Raw genomic sequence first — 17969 nt, forward strand, 5'->3', positions numbered from 1 at the left:
AAGCCGATTTTAAAAAAGAAATCCACGAATTCAATCTCATTTATTCAAAGAAACAACTATCTGAGATTTACCTAAATTTATTTTTTATATTTCTTACAAACTTTATTCACTTAATTAAAATCATAAATCCTAAGACATTTTCTCCATAATGCAAGAAACTATAGCTACCACAATAAGAGGGTAATAACAGATTATTAGTTAAAATGGGATAGAAAATTCTGTCCTAATTGTAGGAAAAAACCATGAAAGAGAGAAATACCGTTAATTTTCTTAAAAACCGAAAAATCGACCCAAATCGACTACAACCAAACAGATGGATATGTATTATATTTGGTTTGGTTTGGTTTTAATAATTTTAAAAACCGACTAGATTGGTTTGGTTTTGGTTTAACCCAAAACCAACCCAAACCGACCCATGAGCACCCCTAATTACAGGGGCGGAGCTACAGTGATATAGGGGGGTTCGGCCGAACCCAGTAGCTTTTTCGTAGACCCTGTATTTGTATTAGAAAAATTAGTAAATATAGATAATATTTACTAGCGAACCCCCCTACATAAGCAAGCAAACAGTTCAGTGGCTGGGTAGTGTCTAGCGAAGTGCTATCCCACTCGTGATGCAGGTTCGAATCCCACTAGCGCCCACTGCTTTCTTTTTTATTTTCTTTGGTATAAAGCAGTGCAGTTTTTCCATTGGGATTTGTGGGTACAAAATATAAAATTAACAATCCAAACCCAAAAGTAAAAAGGCAAACGAATCAGCTTTTTCCATTGGGATTTGGGGGTACAAAATATAAAACTAACAAATCCAACCCCAAAAGCAAAAAACCAAACGACTTGTACACAGTAGCTACCATTCTTTTTCATCTTTCTCTTTCACAACAAAGCCAAATCAAAAATAAATTTTCAAAAAAGCTAGGGTTTTAAATTTTGCTTGAAGCCTGCAAATCACCACTTCGTTGCCCCCTTTCACTGGAGAACGGGATGCCGACGGGCCTCTGACTGCTGACTGTCGACTGGTATGTGGTCCTTTTCTTGTTGACCTTCTATATTTATGAAATTTTCCTGTTTTGCTTTCCAAATTTCAATACCAAAATCCCCGACAAGCCGACAAGTATGCGGTCCTTTTCTTATTTCTAATTTTTATATAGAGTGCAATATGTTTCTCTTTAAATATGAGACTACACAGTATACAAGCTTAAGATATTTTTTTGCAAAATAAATTACTTTAAGATTGTGAACTATGATTAATTAAAGAAGTGCAAATGCTGTTTTTAGATGAGTCTACACTAAGATTATTTGATTGTTAAATGTTAATAGCCTTTAAAAACTATGGTGAACTACAGCAGATTTATATTGCTTTTGTATGCTCTCCAAAATTTGAAGTGTAATTTGTGTTTTCTTGACTTTTAGGATCTTTAAGCAAAAGTCAAGATGATCACGAATTTCTTCAAGCCTCAAGCTCCTTCAAATACTATTCCTAGCTCTCCTTTGCCAAGTTCTCATTTGCCAAGTTCTTCGTCGCCTGTCAATCTTTTCAATGCATCGGATAATGACAAAGTGTTGGCTGATTTGGATCTTAAATTAGATCCTGCTGAAAGAAAACAAATGTCGAAATTTTCTCCTAATATACGTGACCGAGTGAGGAGATATTACATACTAAAGAAACCTTGCCAACCTGAAGAATTTGAATTTCCAAGTAGAGATATTGGAGGAGAATTGCGTCGTTTTAATCCCGATTGGTTTGACGATCCATATTCTCAATGGTTAGAATATAGTGTTAAAAAAGATGCAACATTTTGCTTATGTTGTTACTTGTTTAAAAATGAGCTTGGAGGATATGGAAAAAAAGTAAGTGATGCTTTCACAACGAAAGGTTTTCGAAGTTGGAATAAAGGTATAGAAAGGCTTAAAAAGCATGTGGGTGAAGTGAATAGTGTTCATACTCGATGTTTCATGATGATGCTAGATTTGATGAATCAAGAACAATCTATTCTAACTTCATTTGACAAGCTTTTCGAGAAATTTAAAGGTGATTATCGGGTTCGCTTGAATGCTTCGGTTGATGTGATAAGGTATCTTTTAAAAGAAGGAATGCCTTTCTGGGGTCACAATGAGTGTGTAACTTCTACAAGAAGGGGTCATTTTCTAGATCTCTTAAAGTGGTATGCCGATAAGAAGGAAGATGTGAAAAATGTGGTACTAGAAAAAGCTCCAAAAAATAACACCACGACTTCTCCCGATATCCAAAAAGACATTGTGAATTCTTGTGCAAAAGAAACAGTGAATGCAATTATTGAAGACTTGAACGGAGATTACTTTGGGATATTGGTTGATGAGTCTAAGGATGTTTCTCATAAGGAACAAATGGCTCTTGTCTTGAGATATGTAAACAAGGAGGGTAAAGTTATTGAGTGTTTTCTTGGTCTTGTTCATGTGAAAGATACATCTGCAAAGTCATTAAAAAAAGCGATCTATTCTTTGCTTTTAGACCATTCTTTGAGTCGATCTCAAATACGGGGACAAGGTTATGATGGAGCTAGTAACATGCAAGGAGAAATTAATGGTCTTAAAACTCTGATTCTGAAAGATAATTCTTCGGCATATTGCGTACATTTCTTTGCTCATCAATTGCAATTGACTCTTGTAGCCGTTGCAAAAAAACATCATGATGTGAATAATTTTTTTGACATTCTTGCCAATGTTTTAAATATCGTTGGAGGTTCTTTTAAGCGTAGGGAGATGCTTCGAGATGATCAAGCTGAAAAATTAGAGGAATTACTAGTGCTTGGTGAAGTTCATACGGGAAGTGGATTAAATCAAGAACTTGGACTTCAAAGGCCTGGTGATACCCGTTGGGGATCTCATTTTAAGACGGTACGTAACTTCATTTCCTGATTCTCATCAATTGTGCATGTACTTGGAGTTCTTGCAAATGAGGGTGCAAATTATCATGAGAAAGCAATGGCAAAAAGTCTTGTGGAAGACATTAGATCTTATGAGTTTATCTACATGTTGCATTTGATGTTGAAAATTTTGGCGATTACATATGATTTGAATATGGATTTGCAACGAAAAGATCAAGATATTGTTAGTGCTATGAAGCTTGTTGATTTCACAAAAAGAAAATTGCAATCAATGAGGGAGTCTGAATGGAATTCTTTGGTAGAAGACGTCTCCTTATTTTGTGAAAAGAATGGTATTATGATCCCTGAAATGAATGAGAAGTATTGTCTTGGAAAGTCGAAGCGTAAAAGCTCAAGTGTTATCTATTCTCATCATTTGCGTGTGGAAGTTTTTTATGCTGTTATTGATTTGCAACTTTCAAAGCTTAACAATCGTTTTAGTGAAGTGAATACTGATCTACTTCTTGGCATAGCTAGTTTGAGTCCCGAGAATTCTTTTGCAAATTATGATAAAAAACAGGATCATGAAGCTTGCTACTTATTATCCAAATGAGTTCGGTGCTTCCAAGCTTGATGATCTTAGTTTTGATCTTGACAATTATATTTACTATGTGAGAGAAGTGGACAAAGCTTTTTCAAATTTGAAAGGACTTGGAGATCTTTCGATGGCGTTGGTTAAATCAAATATGCACAAGACATGGGGACTTGTTTATTTGCTTGTGAAGTTAAGCTTGATATTACCTGTGGCTACTGCAACAGTGGAAAGAACTTTTTCCTCAATGAAGTTTATTAAAAATGACTTGCGAAGTAGAATTAGTGATGGCTTTTTGAATGATTGTTTAGTTTGTTAAATAGAGGATGAAGTATTTGAAAGTGTACCTAATGATGCGATCATTGATCGTTTTCAAAAGATGACAACTCGTCGAGTGCAATTGTAATGATAATGCTTATATTTATGTAGTGTATAAGTAGTTTGTCTCCTTTTTGAATATATTAAATACCGATACTTGTTCGTTAGTTTAACGGTTGTTATACATTAGCTTGAGGTCGTTGTCCTGTCTTATGATTCGAACCCCCAGACTTGAAATCCTGGCTCCGCCTCTGCCTAATTATACGGATCGTATATTGGTCCGTATATTTGGACCATATATCCCAACTCAAATTATGCCTCTTCTACATCCTTAAATAAGGTCCATATCACAAAATACGATCCGTATTCCCTAAGATACGGTCTGTATATTACAACCTTAAAACGAACTTCGACGAAACGTATTCTTTTCAATTTACTTATTCTTCAATCCTTCCATAAGTTACTAAACATGAACTTAAACCCTCATAAACATAAAATAGGCATGTCTAATCTCGTATAACCTCGAAGATAATCCCGGTGTCCAAGACTAGGGCAACTAACATACGACGAATCTCAATGTACAAAACTACGAGGTGTAACAATAATATTATATATTTATATTTTTTTAGTGTATATACCTACACATTATACACTTTCATACATCTATATAGATAATGGACCAGTCTTTTGTGTAAGTGTATAACATTGTATAAATATGGTATTAATATGGAGCCGGTGCCAACTCGGACTCAAGTCCCAATTGAATTTTGGCCCCGATAGTTTTGTGCTTGGCATAGTTGACCCCATTCTCTTCTTCCTCTGTCTGAATCTCGTGGTGATCTCTTGTAAGTCCCCCCTTCTCTCTGTTTACTCGATTTGTTCCATGTTGATTTCTCAATTGGTTCGCAGTATCCTGGGATGCCTCAATTTCGATTTGTTTATAACTACTTCTTTCTGATTTTTACAAGTTATATATGCATTCTTTTTTATAATGAGCTGCCTTTTGAATATTGTTAAAGAGAACTAGATCACAAATAAGTCGAATTTTCATTTCATTTCATTGTGTTGTGAGTTCAGTTCATTGAATGCAATTAAATTAAGTTTATGGATCCCCCTTTCAACCATCTTTGACTTTGAATTCTGAATTTGGTTTCAATTGTGTTATGACTCTGTTTCATGAATGCCTATAGTGTATCCATTACCTGGTTAAAAAAGAAAAAAAAGATCTGTCCCTTGTGTTCTGCTATAGCGGAAACCCCCCAAATCTAGAGCTTACGGAGCCAAGATTTTCACTAGGGGTGTCAAAATATAAAGGAGTAAACCCACAAAGAAGCCAAGGGGAGTCAATATATACATAAAAAAGATCTTTTTACCTAGCTACACAGTGTAATTTTTCGACAAAGTGCGACATCCTTTGAATACATGTGGCTCCGCCACTGCTTGTGTTGGTGGTAGGTAACAAGTACTAGGTGAAATAGTCGAGATGCACAAGCTGACCCAGACACCACCATCGTTAAAAAAAAAAAGCCATAACTTGGATTTATTTGCATCATTAATTAATGTGTGATCTTGTTACTTCTTCCAGTATGGTAATAGCTCTGAACTGGTTAACCGATCTGCCTTCCTGATTATTTCTCTTAATAAGGGTAAAAAAAAAAAAAAAGGTATGACAATGAAATATCTATCATTGAATTCTGAGCTTTTGCCAGATTGAATGTGAAATTAGTATGAAGTCATTCACAAATTCCCTTGGAATCATAAGTCATAACTACTGACTTTGGCAACTAGATATGAATCGTTCTGATGATGCAATTTCAACTTCTAACCGTTTGCACTTTAAGCATCAGAATTTATCTGGAGGGCTCCTTGAACGCAAACCAATCAGTATGCCTAAAGACGTACTGAGGTTGGGTTAGTGTGTAAAAGAAATAGATATTAGCATCTTTGATAATAATATTTTTTCTCTTCCTGGATTTTTAATCATCATTAGTAGAGCATAGATCTGATGAGTTTGGTTATCCATGAAAGTTAAATTAATGACATCAAATATAGGTAAATAAGGACTACTTTATCTGTAAGAAAATGAAAAACCAAACTGACAGTGTCATTCTGATGTTGGAGTACACTCTCATTTGTGTCCTATATCCAAGTGATATTTATTTTTTTTCTATGAGTTTATATCCTCTAACTTCTTCTTTTCAGCTAAGTAGCTTGACAAAATGTCTGGGCAAAGTCAGCGTTTGACTGTCGTCCCCACAGTTACGATGCTTGGAGTTATTAAAGCTCGCCTTATTGGAGCAACAAGAGGCCATGCTTTGCTGAAAAAGAAAAGTGATGCTTTGACTGTGCAGTTCCGTCAGATTCTAAAGCAAATAGTATCAACAAAGGAATCGATGGGAGATGTCATGAAAAATTCCTCCTTCGCTCTGACAGAGGCAAAATATGCTGCTGGTGAGAACATCAAGCATGTTGTCCTCGAAAATGTCAAGACTGCAAGTCTTAAAGTTCGATCTCGGCAGGAAAATATTGCTGGGGTGAAGCTCCCTAAGTTTGAGCATTTCTCTGAAGGAGAGACCAAGAATGACCTGACTGGATTAGCTAGAGGCGGGCAACAAGTACAAGCCTGCAAGGCTTCTTATGTGAAATCTATTGAATTACTTGTTGAGCTTGCGTCACTGCAAACATCATTCTTGACTCTCGATGAGGCAATCAAGACCACTAATCGGAGGGTCAATGCCTTGGAGAATGTTGTGAAGCCTCGGTTGGAGAATACAGTTACTTACATCAAGGGGGAACTTGATGAATTGGAAAGGGAAGACTTCTTCCGTCTGAAGAAGATACAAGGTTTCAAGAAGAGGGACGTAGAGAAACAGGCTTCCGCTGCCAGGCTATATGTAGAGGAGAAGGCTGCTGAAGACCTTTCTTTGAAGAAAGGTATCTCGCTTGGTTCAGCCCATAACTTACTGTCCCATCCTTCACAGAAAGATGAGGACATTATTTTCTGATATGGAGGTCAGCTTTTATAAGTTATCTGTTGTCAAATATAGGAATGGATAATATTATTAGATGGAGAGATTTTTCCTGTTCAATAAGAGCTCTATGCATGTTTGTACTTAATGAACTCTATGGGGAGCTGCCTCATTGTCTAGCCGTGTGTGCTTCTTTCAATTTTTTTTGATTCAGTGACATCCTTGTCTTTTGTTTCCTGGAGAGCTATTGGTTGAAAATTCTATTTTTCTCATATTATTCACAAGATATTCTCTTTGCCTGTTTAAAAATTGTGTCATGCATTTGATAATATTCCCCCCCTTCTTTACATTGACACTGCACTCAGAAACACAGATTGTGAAAACGGTCTTCCTTGCAAGGATTGAGTTGGATGCAGATGCACCAAAATCTTTTTTCAGTTATCTGGAGATAAATTTGTCCTACACATTTCCTTTTGAATTCATTTGTTTTTTCTGTGAAGTTATGAGGATTGCTTCATGCTTTGAGATTGCTTCATGCTTTGAGATTGCTTCTTTTCTTGCATTCCCCCATTCCGTGGAGTGCAGACTCATGGACGGCATCAGCAGTACTTCATATTGATGCAGTGTATATTATTGTTCTTGAGCCCTTAGATGCAATAAATACCATCATACTTAGGCAGTTCATGACAACTTATCAAGAAAAAAGTTAGTTAGTGACATTGTCATTGTGCCTTTAACCCAGGTTATTCTGAGATTCATTTAGACTTTCAAATTTGGATTTGAAAGGAAGATCACCAAGAAAAAAAAATATATAACCAATCCAATATTCTATTTCAAAAATGCTCCCAGGCACGGTTCACGAGGAGTTATTTTAGCCTAGAGTTAGTCAAAACTGTCCTTTTCCGGCAGGCCATGGCCGGATTTTGTACGATGGGGGAAAATATTATATTCTACAACGCAGGTTTCAAGTCTGACGACATTACTAGGTGCGTTAATGGAGCAGAATCTTGGTACGAGTGGGTTGAACGCAGTCGGAATTTAATGAGGAGAGTTAAAATTAGCCGTAAAGTTTTAAAATGGTTAGTTTCAGTATTTATTGAAGCTTCGAAGGTACAGGGGAAGTTGAAGGACCATTTCTCAGAGTTTTACTGCACTCTTAAATACAATGATAGCGGCAGATATATCAGCTTTATTGCCATTCGGGGACAAAACAAATCGATCATTATTACACCGGAAACTACATTCAATGCTGGTTGGGGGAACATTGCTCACAAAATAGCAAACTTTATTTATGAACTAGAAGAAGTACAAGTTCAACAAAACACCGTGAAGCAGCTTGACCAATCATTCAAAGAAGCTTGCATCAGCAACAGATGGACGACAGAGGCAACAAAACAGGCACAAATACAAATAGTGGATGACTGTATTAAGATCACAAGCGGAACTTCGAAATCGGAGAAAGATCTGTTGGAGAGATGCCTCGTTGGAAAATTCCAGGGCCCACCACAGGAGACCCCAACCTTGAATGATGTGAGGAGATGGGCATGCAACAACTGGAAATCAGCCATAGGGGTAAATGTTTTTGCTATGAATGATGGACATTTCATGTTCGAACTTCCATCAAGAGTTTCGGCAGAGCACGTAATGTCAGGGGAATGGTTCTGGAAAAAGATGAAGTTGCATTTAGAATGGTGGAACCCAACTACAGGGTGCTGGCCGGCAGAAATAAGGAGAGATTGGGTATGGATCAGACTTCTAGGGTTACCCATGAATTTGTGGTCCCAGGGAATATTCAAGCAGATCGGAGACAGTGTGGTGGCTTCATCGAGACAGAAGAAGAGACATCCCTCAAAAACCATCTTCACTGGGCTCGTATCAAGGTGAAAGGCGACGGAAAAATGGTGCCGAAAGAAATAGAGATGACCAGCGAGGGGTTTACATACACCATTCCGGTATGGTGTGAAATTCCGGTGACTGTGAAAGAAGAGAAAGTAGAAAGAGAAGGTGAGGCTTTTGACCCAGCAGTTAATATAGGAGAAAGAGAAGATGAGGCCTTTGACCCAGCAGTTAATAAAGGAAACCAGTCCTTTTTAGTGAAAGAATCAGCTAATATTAAGGGAACCCATGTGGGCACCTCAAAAGATGGGGAAATTTCAAATGGAGTGCAGAAGGCAAAAGGGAAAGGACCTTTATCAACTACAGCAGGCCAAATTAAAAGAGGGGGACATATGGGCCTAGCTATTAAAGGCCCAACAAATGGGGATCAGACAAAACAATTAAATTCTGAGGCCCATTATGAAGACTTGGTAAATATCGAAATTTAGGCAAATATATCACAAATTAACAAGCGTAATAGGTTCCAAAGTCTGGAAATACAAGAAGTAAAAGATATCGATTTCAACCAACTTGAACCAAGAGAGGGGGACTCGCCAATGGAGATAGCAAGATACAGAGAGAAAGATGAAACTGGGGTTTTGCAATTGAAGGCGCAAGAAGAAAATTCAAGTTTCATAGCAGAAGATGCAGTACCATTGAAGATTCAATTACCTGGGGAAGGAACCACTCAAATTTTGAGTACTCCGGTCTGGGTTCAGCAACATATAATGAGTATGGGTACAGAATTTGGAGTTAATTTCAAAGGGTGCGAGGAGAAGGCAAAAGAGCTGTTCATGAAGATTGACAATAATAAACAGGAGAACAAGGAGAAACAGGGGGATCAGGAAATTATAAAGAGGAAGGGGATAAATGAGCTAAAAGGATTAGAGTTGAATACCAAATTCATGAGTTAATGTACCAGGAGTAGGGGGATATTTGGCTATCAAGGATCAATGAAGCTAAATATAGTGTCGTGGAATGTAAGGGGGCTGAATTGTGCTAAGAAAAGAAACATGATCAAAAACATATTACTTACTTGGAAGGCAGATGTGGTATGCTTCCAGGAAATGAAAGTGGAAGGGGAAATTACAGAAATAGTAAAGGATGTATGGGGGAATAGATGGGTGAGTTATGTACAATTAGAGGCAAGTGGAACTAGGGGTGGAATTGTTATAATGTGGGATAGAAGGGTCTGGGAAGGAACACTCAGCAGTGTGGGAGCTTACTCTGTTTCCTGCAGTTTCTCAGGGATAGATGAAGATTTCAACTGGCATATTACAGGAGTCTATGCACCAAATGATAGAGTGGAGAGGGAAGAGACTTGGTGGGAGATTGGAGCAGCTAGAGGGTTAATTTCAGGCCCGTGGGTGCTGTGTGGAGATTTCAATATTGTCAGACATCCTTCGGAGAAAAAAAATTGTGACAGAATCAGTAAAGCAATGACGGATTTCTCTGATTTCATTGAGGATATGGAATTAATAGATCTGGAATTATCAGGGGGAAATTTCACTTGGAAGAAAGGAGACAGATTCACAATAGCAGCAAGAATTGACAGGTTCCTCTTTTGTGAAGAATGGGATGCAAACTTCAGAAATATTAAACAATCCATTATTCACAGAGTGACCTCTGATCATTCGCCTATAATGTTGCAATGTGGAGGTTGGGAAACTACAAATTCTTACTTTAAGTTTGAAAATTGGTGGCTGGATACAGAAGGGTTCAATGAAAGAGTGAAGGGGTGGTGGGATTCTTTCAACCACAGTGGGAAACCTGATTACATTCTGGTAACAAAGCTAAAAGCTTTAAAGGGGAAATTGAAAGAATGGAGCAAGACAACACAAGGCAATCTGGGAATTCAAAAGCAGAAAGTGTAAAGCCAACTAGCTAAGTTGGAGGAAACACAAGAGCAGAGAGCTTTAGAGGAAGAAGAGATAGCCTCCAGGCTAGCTCTCACCATGGAATTTAAAGATATAGCCAGAAAAGAAGAGACAAAATGGAGGCAAAGAGCGAGGGCAACCTGGCTAAGACAAGGGGATAGGAATACTAGTTTTTTTCACAGAACAGCTAATGCTCATAGAAGAAGCAACACAATTGACAAGCTGAGGGTTAGAGGAGAAACAATAACTGATCCAACAGAGGTGCAAGAGGAAATTGGTGATTACTATGAGAAATTGTATACTGAGACAGAGGACTGGAGACCACAATTAGACATGAGAGATTGCCCCATGATTGAAGATGCTGACAATAACCTCCTGCAAGCACCATTTGAAGCTCAAGAAATTCTGGACAGCATAAAAGCTTGTGCAGGTGACAAAGCACCAGGCCCGGATGGATTTACCATGGCATTTTTCAGTCAGTGCTGGGAAATCATCAGCCCAGACCTAGTTGCAGCTTTTCAGAATTTCCATAGAGAAGGAATCTTTGAAAGGAGCCTCAATGCCACTTTTGTGGCACTCATTCCAAAGAAGAAAGGAGCAGTGGAGTTAAATGATTTCAGACCAATCAGCCTGATAGGGGGGGGGTTTACAAGATCATAGCTAAACTACTAGCTGAAAGACTGAAAAAAGTTATTCACAGGCTAGTGGATAGACAGCAGATGGCCTTTATCAAAGGCAGACAGATCATGGATGCAGTGCTGATTGCAAATGAATGTGTGGAGTCTAGACAGAGAAGCCAGAAACCAGGAATTCTATGTAAGCTAGATATATAGAAAGCATATGATCACTTGAATTGGAATTTTCTTGTTCAAATGCTACAGAAGATGGGTTTTGGTGCCAGATGGATTAGATGGATAAAGCAATGCATTAGTACAGTCAGATTCTCTGTCTTGATTAATAGAACCCCAAATGGCTTTTTCCCCTCTCAGAGAGGTTTGAGACAGGGAGACCCCTTATCCCCATTTCTCTTCATCTTAGCAATGGAAGGTTTGAGTAACATGATTCAAACAACGAAGGTAAAAGGTTGGGTCAGGGGATTTCAGGTGGACAACAGATTAGTAAATAATTTGGAAGTAACTCATTTGCAATATGCAGACGATACATTGGTTTTTTGTGAGGCCGTGGAAGAACAGATACTGGTTATGAGGGTCATCTTCATCATATTTGAAGCAGTATCGGGGCTACATATCAACTGGGGGAAAAGCTTCATTTATCCCATCAATGAAGTAACAGATTTGGAAAGTTTGGCAGAAAAGTTGGGAGGTAAAGTAGGAGAACTTCCAACAACATATCTAGGCATGCCTTTGGGAGCAAAAAGCAAGTCTAAGGGAATATGGAATGGGGTGGTGGAGAAGTGTGAGAAGAGATTAACAAACTGGAAAAGTCAATATCTCTCCTTGGGAGGAAGACTAACTTTGGTCAACAGTGTGCTTGATGCTCTACCTTCTTGCATGATGTCAGTTTTCCCTGCTCCAGTGAGTGTGATAAAAAGAATTGATGCCTTAAGAAGGAATTTTTTCTGGCAGGGTAATGAAGACAAGAAAAAGTTCCATCTGGTCAATTGGAAGGAAGTAACAGTGAACAAGAAAGAAGGAGGTGTGGGGATCAGAGACATGAAAATGCAGAATAGAAGTTTGATGATGAAATGGTTATGGAAATTTGCAACAACTGACAATATGCTATGGAAGGAGGTCATCTCTGCAAAGTATGGTAAGAATAGCTGGATGACAAATGTGGTGACAATACCATATGGCTGTAGTGTATGGAGAACAATCAGAAATCTATGGCCTTTAGTCATAAACAGATCCAGTTTCAAAGTTGGCAATGGCCTGAAAGTTTCCTTCTGGGATGACAAGTGGATTGGTCATGAACCTCTAAAGCAACTCTATCCAGATCTATACACATTATGCCTTCAACAACAAGCTACAGTTGCTGAATTATGGACAGGACAAGGTTGGAATTTACACCTCAGAAGACATTTAAATGACTGGGAAATGGAAAGAATAGCGGCCTTCTACTCCACAGTTGATCAATTCAATAATTTAACAGGAGAAAGAGATACTATGGTTTGGAAGATAGACAACAAAGGTTTGTTCACTGTAAACCTGAACACATCAAACAACCAGGAGGTAGGATGGCCATGGAAGATGATATGGAAAACTAAAATACCTTACAAGGTAAATTGTTTTTCCCTGGCTATTGGCAAAGGAAGTAGTGTTGACTCATGAATTTAAACAAGAGGGGGTTCCAGTTGTGCTCTAGATGCTATTTATGTGGGGAACAAGCAGAGACAATCAACCATCTTTTTTTACACTGCAAATGGGCAGATCAGTTATGGAAGATATTCATCAGTCTGAGGAAGATCAGGTGGGTGAAACCAGGGAGCATTAAAGGAGTTCTTAGCTGCTGGAACAGAGATGGCAATGCTGCAAGACAGGAAGAGAGATGGAAAATTGTCCCAGCATGTATTTGGTGGACAGTATGGAAAGTAAGAAATCAGAGATGTTTTGAGGGCAAACAAAGTGACCTACAGAAGTTTAAAATGAATTGTTTAGCTCTATACTATTTTTGGTGTAAACAGGAAATTTTAGGTCAAACCGAAGATATTTTTGATGTTTTAGATTACTTGTAAGGAAGAATATAGATAGGAGATCAAGCTGTAAGATGTAACATTTTGAAAGGGGGACTACATTCTTTTTGATGTAGTATACCTGTGGATATATATTTAACTGTTACCATTATCAAAAAAAGGAAGACCACCAAACTACATGCTTGTCTGTCATAACAGTTAGCATGCTACTCTTACTATCACTTGCCATATGCACGTATTCGGGGTCTCTAAAAGGAATTATTTCAATGAAAATACATGCATGAAGGGCCAAAGTATTCACGGGTTATTAGAAATAGAAGCATCAAATGGCTAGTGGCTACAGAAAAGGTGAGCATTAATACAGTAGTGTTTGTGGTAGTTTATTACTCCCTCCATCCCAAAAAGATTGTCTTCCTTTCTTTATTAGTTTGTCCCAACAAGATTGGCACATTTTTATAATTAGAAACAATTTAACTTTATGAGATGATCTACAACCACACAAATATTTAAGGCTTGTTTTGGACCACACCTTTCAAAAGTCTTCTTTTATTTCTTAAAGTTCGTGTCAAGTCAAACTAAGACAATCTTGTTGGGACGGAGGGAGTATTATATATATGAAGGTTTTAGTACTCTATCCATCTGATTTCTCCATGTTTCGCTGTTACCATCGCATAAAAGAAATCATCTTCAGTGTAACAGGTGAAGAAAATGGATAGCTGATCAATCTTGGCTTATGGGATATTTTTAGGAACTGGACCTTTGGTGCATTTGATATTGCTGTATTTTCTGAAAAAGTGAAATTGATATCCTAGTTAAATGATTTGTAAAGCTTTAAAAAAAAAAAACACTTTGCCAAAAGTTAAATGATTTGTAAAGATATTGTGCACTTTTGGTGTGGAAAACATCTTCAACCTACAGTTTCCGCGATTCTTATCTTTCTGGTTTTCTGACACGTTAAAATTTAAAGCCATACGACGATGCAAATTCGATTACAAGTTGAACACTTTGTCCTTCGAAAGTTAAAATGCGCAAACATTTATACAGTTACCAATTTAAAATAAAAATAAAAATGCACAAACATTTATGGATGAAGGAGTAACGATAGATTGATGTCTAAAGAGCTATGGAGAAAATAGAAGTGCAAAATTTGTTGATAGGAAAATCCAGAAGTTGGAGAAAGAGCGAATTCCCCTGATATTTATAGGAACCTCCAGGGGTCCAATGTTCTTAGCCAAATAGAGAAAGGCGAGAGGAAGTTTCATCTACTATTTAATGCTTATAAGAACAGTAAATTGAACCTAATTTACTGTTCATGCTTAGGATATAGGAGTATTTCAGATGCCTTGGGCATTGTCAAGCTTTTTCTTGTGTTTGTCTTCATAGTCCATCCAAGGTTCTGTTTTGATTATCTGTTGTTTCATTGTAATGGTTAGATGCTTGTCTTCGTTGGCAGAAGGCTGTGCCATCTCTTTTTTTTTTTTTTTTTCCGGTAAGTTCATTTGGTGATCGAACGAGGAGTATTGCTGCTATTAAACAGTACAATTTGATGTTCAACAAATGGTTGGACGGAGACAATACAAGATGGTTGGATGCAGATAATCTTCTTTGACTTTGTTAAACTTGTTTAGCTCTCTATAGCCTTCATTACTTTCATCACATAATTTCTGGGTTTAACGTATTCGTGATCTGGAGCAAAGTTCCCTGGGCTTTCTGAACTTTGCATATTGTGGTAGGCTACTGTAAAACCATGTCGAAAAAGCTGCTCTACAACGTCAGCACTCTACAATCTTGTATATATTAAATCTTGCATATAGCTTTTCCCTTCTCGACTGAGTTCTGATATCTCCCACCTTAGCGAGATAGTAAACTTTTCTTTTTCGGATGTCTTATCTTTTTGCATTTTCCATTTTCTTGGGCTAAGATGGAGGTAGTACAGAGTTGGCTTGTTCAAGTGGCTAAGGTTGAGGGACTTGTCATGACTTAGGTCACAGGTTTGGCCCTGTGCCATGCGACTAAGCCTAGTATTTAAGTGGAGATGGGCAGTGGGGGCGCACTATCCCCGAGTTTCAGAGGCTGCGGTTAATAGTAAGTTTTCACCGCAAACAGATTTGTTGATCATAAAAAATAAAAAAATAAAATAAAATAAAATAAAAAAAAACTACGGAGTTGGCTTATGGTCTTTAGTGAGAAGACTCTTTAAAGAGCTCTAACATTTTTATCCAGGCCTGTGCTTCTTATCAATGTGGTTGTGTATAATCCCATGGACTCCTTTCCATGGTTCATACAATGTATATGAGTCTTCTACTCTTCTGCATTTGTGCTGTTGTCAGCACTTAGCAGAACAATTCTAATGGAGCCCTTAGATGGTTAGATTTGACGACAAAGTTCCTTGTTTTTAGAACAAAATATTAGCCTGCCTTACTAAATCTGCAGTCCTGCCCTGAAATGCCTGCGATAATGCTAATGATATCTTGCCTAGTTGATCTCAGTATGTAGTTATTTCTTGAGGAAAACTCCCTAAAAGGATGAAAAAGAAGGATATATTCTTATGTGGAGGTTACTTTGCCTGCATTTTTTTAGGTTCTTGAGATTCTGAATCACTCTTTTGGTGGTACTCAGATGAGGGAATTGTTTGTCTATAAGTATCTCTTGCTGGTTCAGGAAAATGTATGTGGTGCTAGATGTTTTGAGGGAGTCCAGAACCAGAAGCATATTGATAGGATGATAATGAAGAGCAAAATACAGGAGTTTGAGTAAGAAACTCTAAAATGATTGTGTGCAGATCATAGCAGCTCAGTATACAAAGGCTATTAGGAAAAGCCGGGTGATTTGCACAAATAAGATACTGCGTGCCACTGTTTAAGTTTTGACCCCGTTTAAATAAGTTTAGCAAAACTAGCTGCGGGTCTAAGAAGTTTCTGCTTTTTGTGTTAGTTCCAGTAGAATTTAGAAGATTTCAACACAACTCTGGATCATTAAGGGACAAAGAATTTAGAAGGTTTCAACACAGCCTGAATTGAATATAGCTGCAGTAAATCTAACTGTTATTTTAGATCTTCTCTCAACAATAACTGAGCCTAAGAGCCTGTTTGGACGGGCTTAAAAAAGGCAGCTTATAAGCTGCTTTTTGATAAGCGAAGCCAAACGAGCCCAAGTAATGTTTTGGGCTTATTTTAAGCACAAAATGGCTTTAAGTTGGCCGGTCAAACACTCAAAAAAACTGAAAACAGCTTATAAGCAACTTATAAGCCAATCCAAACGGGCTCTAAAAATGTAAAACTGGAGCTTTTTCAATGTTTTTCTCCTTTGTACCTGAATGGAATATAGCTGCCAAAATGTTATACCAATACTGTTGACCAGAATATGCAGTAGATATAACGGTATTTTACTCGTCAATGTCATCATAACCCAACAGTTAAGAAAGAAAATCCAAATAACCACAACACGAGAAAAATGAACTTGTCAATATTGAAGAACAGAGAAAATAAGGAAACTAATTGAAAAGATAACAAGAAAAACACTAATTAAACATCCCAATTACAATGTACAAGGGCTTTCTCTTTCTAGCTAATGCTCCTCTTAACTCTCGAAAACTCGAAGTCCTCCTTACTCAAATCAACTAAAAGATAATTACATATAACTGTTCATAACAAATAAAACTACTTGTCTGAAAACTAAAGTAAATAACCAATTAATGTCATCAACTTAGAAGAGGAAACCATCGTTCTCGAATATCAGAGTGATAAGAAATCATGAAAAGGAGAAGCACAAGGAGAATGCCAACTCCCCAAGGAGTACCACCAGCTCTATGAAATGAGTCTTGTTCAGGCAAGGGAATGAACATCATGGATTTCTCAAAGCTCGAAAGTAAGTGAACAACTAGAAGGAGAACCAACGGAGACAACATGAGAACAAGCTTCAATTGATCCATAATGCCTTCGAAGATAGACTCATAGTTGATGTACCATGTAACACTTACAAACATGAAAAGAACAAGAAAGAAGAAACATAAATGAATTGAAGGAGGCTGAGATGATGAGTAATCATCTGCCATTTTTTTCTTCAAAGGGGTCTTTGGAACTTTGCTTGAAAGTGCGGAAAGAAGAGTATGTTTCTTAGAGTGAGACTTGCTTGGTTTTGGAGTAGAGTACTATGGCTTTTATAAACTTGGATTTCTTTAGGGTCTACTTTCATTTCTTGTTCTCTAACTCTCTTTTGTCTTTCTTTATTCGCGAAAGATATTAATAAATTGGCTTATTTCATTTTCGTTGATTTGATTTCTGAAATGTATTGGTCCAATTAATTCTAATTCGTACCAGGTAAGGCTCTTTGCTCGAGAGAACACTACTCCTTGTCGAGGGTTTTTCTGTTTTCAGAGCTCGAGCATCATATCCCTGATAAAAAAAATATTGGGATTTAATCCATCCAATCATACTTTCTCATGGATATTCCATATCTATCATAATTTATACGGTACATATTTTTTTTGTATTTAGTATTAATTTAATTTTAAAATTCTCATGTTTATATTAAATGAGATAATTTACAGCCGCATAAATATTTTTTTTAAAAAAAATTAAATTATAAATCTCAAAAGTGTTTTTATTAAACTGACAAGTTAAATCATATCATATAAATTAAAATGAAGGATAATAAGTGAATTGTTAATAAAGAATAGAGCTGAAATAAAGAGGAGACGACTTTTTTTAGAGTTAGCTTTGATACATTGCAGGATTCTTACTTTTTGACGTTCCACAAATATTCATCCAACTGGCCGGTGAATTTTTATATGATCAAGACCTTTATAAAATAAAATATGCATCCAACTGACACTTGTCACCGACC

At 37.3% G+C, this 17969-nt stretch overlaps 5 protein-coding genes across 6 annotated transcripts in view; 4 read left to right on the forward strand and 1 right to left on the reverse strand.

The window, feature by feature from the left end:
- LOC132645075 (V-type proton ATPase subunit D-like) overlaps positions 1-7008 on the forward strand; it is a 39304-nt gene extending 32296 nt beyond the window's left edge. The window contains exons 1-2 of one of the 2 annotated variants that reach the window (XM_060361842.1): positions 4469-4598; positions 5956-7008. In XM_060361842.1, coding sequence (XP_060217825.1) covers positions 5973-6758 — 786 coding nt within the window. In that variant the 5' untranslated portion in view covers positions 4469-4598; positions 5956-5972 and the 3' untranslated portion in view covers positions 6759-7008. Of the gene's footprint in view, positions 1-4468; positions 4599-5955 lie in introns of those variants that run through there. The other variant, XM_060361843.1, reaches the window with a different exon arrangement.
- On the forward strand, positions 1432-2895 carry LOC132644269 (uncharacterized). The gene has a single exon (XM_060360855.1). It carries the CDS (start codon positions 1432-1434, stop codon positions 2893-2895), a length of 1464 nt encoding a protein of 487 aa, XP_060216838.1.
- A 2542-nt stretch (positions 7009-9550) lies between the features above and the next one.
- On the forward strand, positions 9551-10471 carry LOC132644270 (uncharacterized). The gene has a single exon (XM_060360856.1). The coding sequence runs from the start codon at positions 9551-9553 to the stop codon at positions 10469-10471; it is 921 nt and encodes a 306-aa protein (XP_060216839.1).
- Positions 10472-11358: 887 nt separating this feature from the next.
- LOC132644271 (uncharacterized) lies at positions 11359-15987 on the forward strand. Its single transcript, XM_060360857.1, has 5 exons — positions 11359-12663; positions 12916-13022; positions 13873-13918; positions 15705-15791; positions 15907-15987. Exons 1-5 carry the CDS (start codon positions 11359-11361, stop codon positions 15985-15987), a joined length of 1626 nt encoding a protein of 541 aa, XP_060216840.1.
- Positions 15988-16621: 634 nt separating this feature from the next.
- LOC132645077 (uncharacterized) lies at positions 16622-17491 on the reverse strand. The gene has a single exon (XM_060361844.1). The coding sequence runs from the start codon at positions 17176-17178 to the stop codon at positions 16825-16827; it is 354 nt and encodes a 117-aa protein (XP_060217827.1). The 5' UTR covers positions 17179-17491; the 3' UTR covers positions 16622-16824.
- Positions 17492-17969: the final 478 nt, after the last annotated feature.

Source organism: Lycium barbarum, chromosome 6 (assembly GCF_019175385.1).
Source record: "Lycium barbarum isolate Lr01 chromosome 6, ASM1917538v2, whole genome shotgun sequence".
Classification (NCBI taxonomy): Eukaryota; Viridiplantae; Streptophyta; class Magnoliopsida; order Solanales; family Solanaceae; genus Lycium; species Lycium barbarum.

Excerpts from the sequence above, each read along its gene's own strand:
- LOC132644270 (XM_060360856.1), top strand. The coding sequence starts at position 9,551 with ATGAAGCTAAATATAGTGTCGTGGAATGTAAGGGGGCTGAATTGTGCT.
- LOC132645077 (XM_060361844.1), bottom strand. The coding sequence starts at position 17,178 with ATGGCAGATGATTACTCATCATCTCAGCCTCCTTCAATTCATTTATGT.
- LOC132644271 (XM_060360857.1), top strand. The coding sequence starts at position 11,359 with ATGGGTTTTGGTGCCAGATGGATTAGATGGATAAAGCAATGCATTAGT. Across the intron at positions 12,664-12,915 it reads ACACATCAAACAACCAGGAG|GGAGCATTAAAGGAGTTCTT; the intron begins GTAGGATGGCCA and ends GGGTGAAACCAG. Across the intron at positions 13,919-15,704 it reads TTGCTGTATTTTCTGAAAAA|GTTCTTGAGATTCTGAATCA; the intron begins GTGAAATTGATA and ends GCATTTTTTTAG.
- LOC132644269 (XM_060360855.1), top strand. The coding sequence starts at position 1,432 with ATGATCACGAATTTCTTCAAGCCTCAAGCTCCTTCAAATACTATTCCT.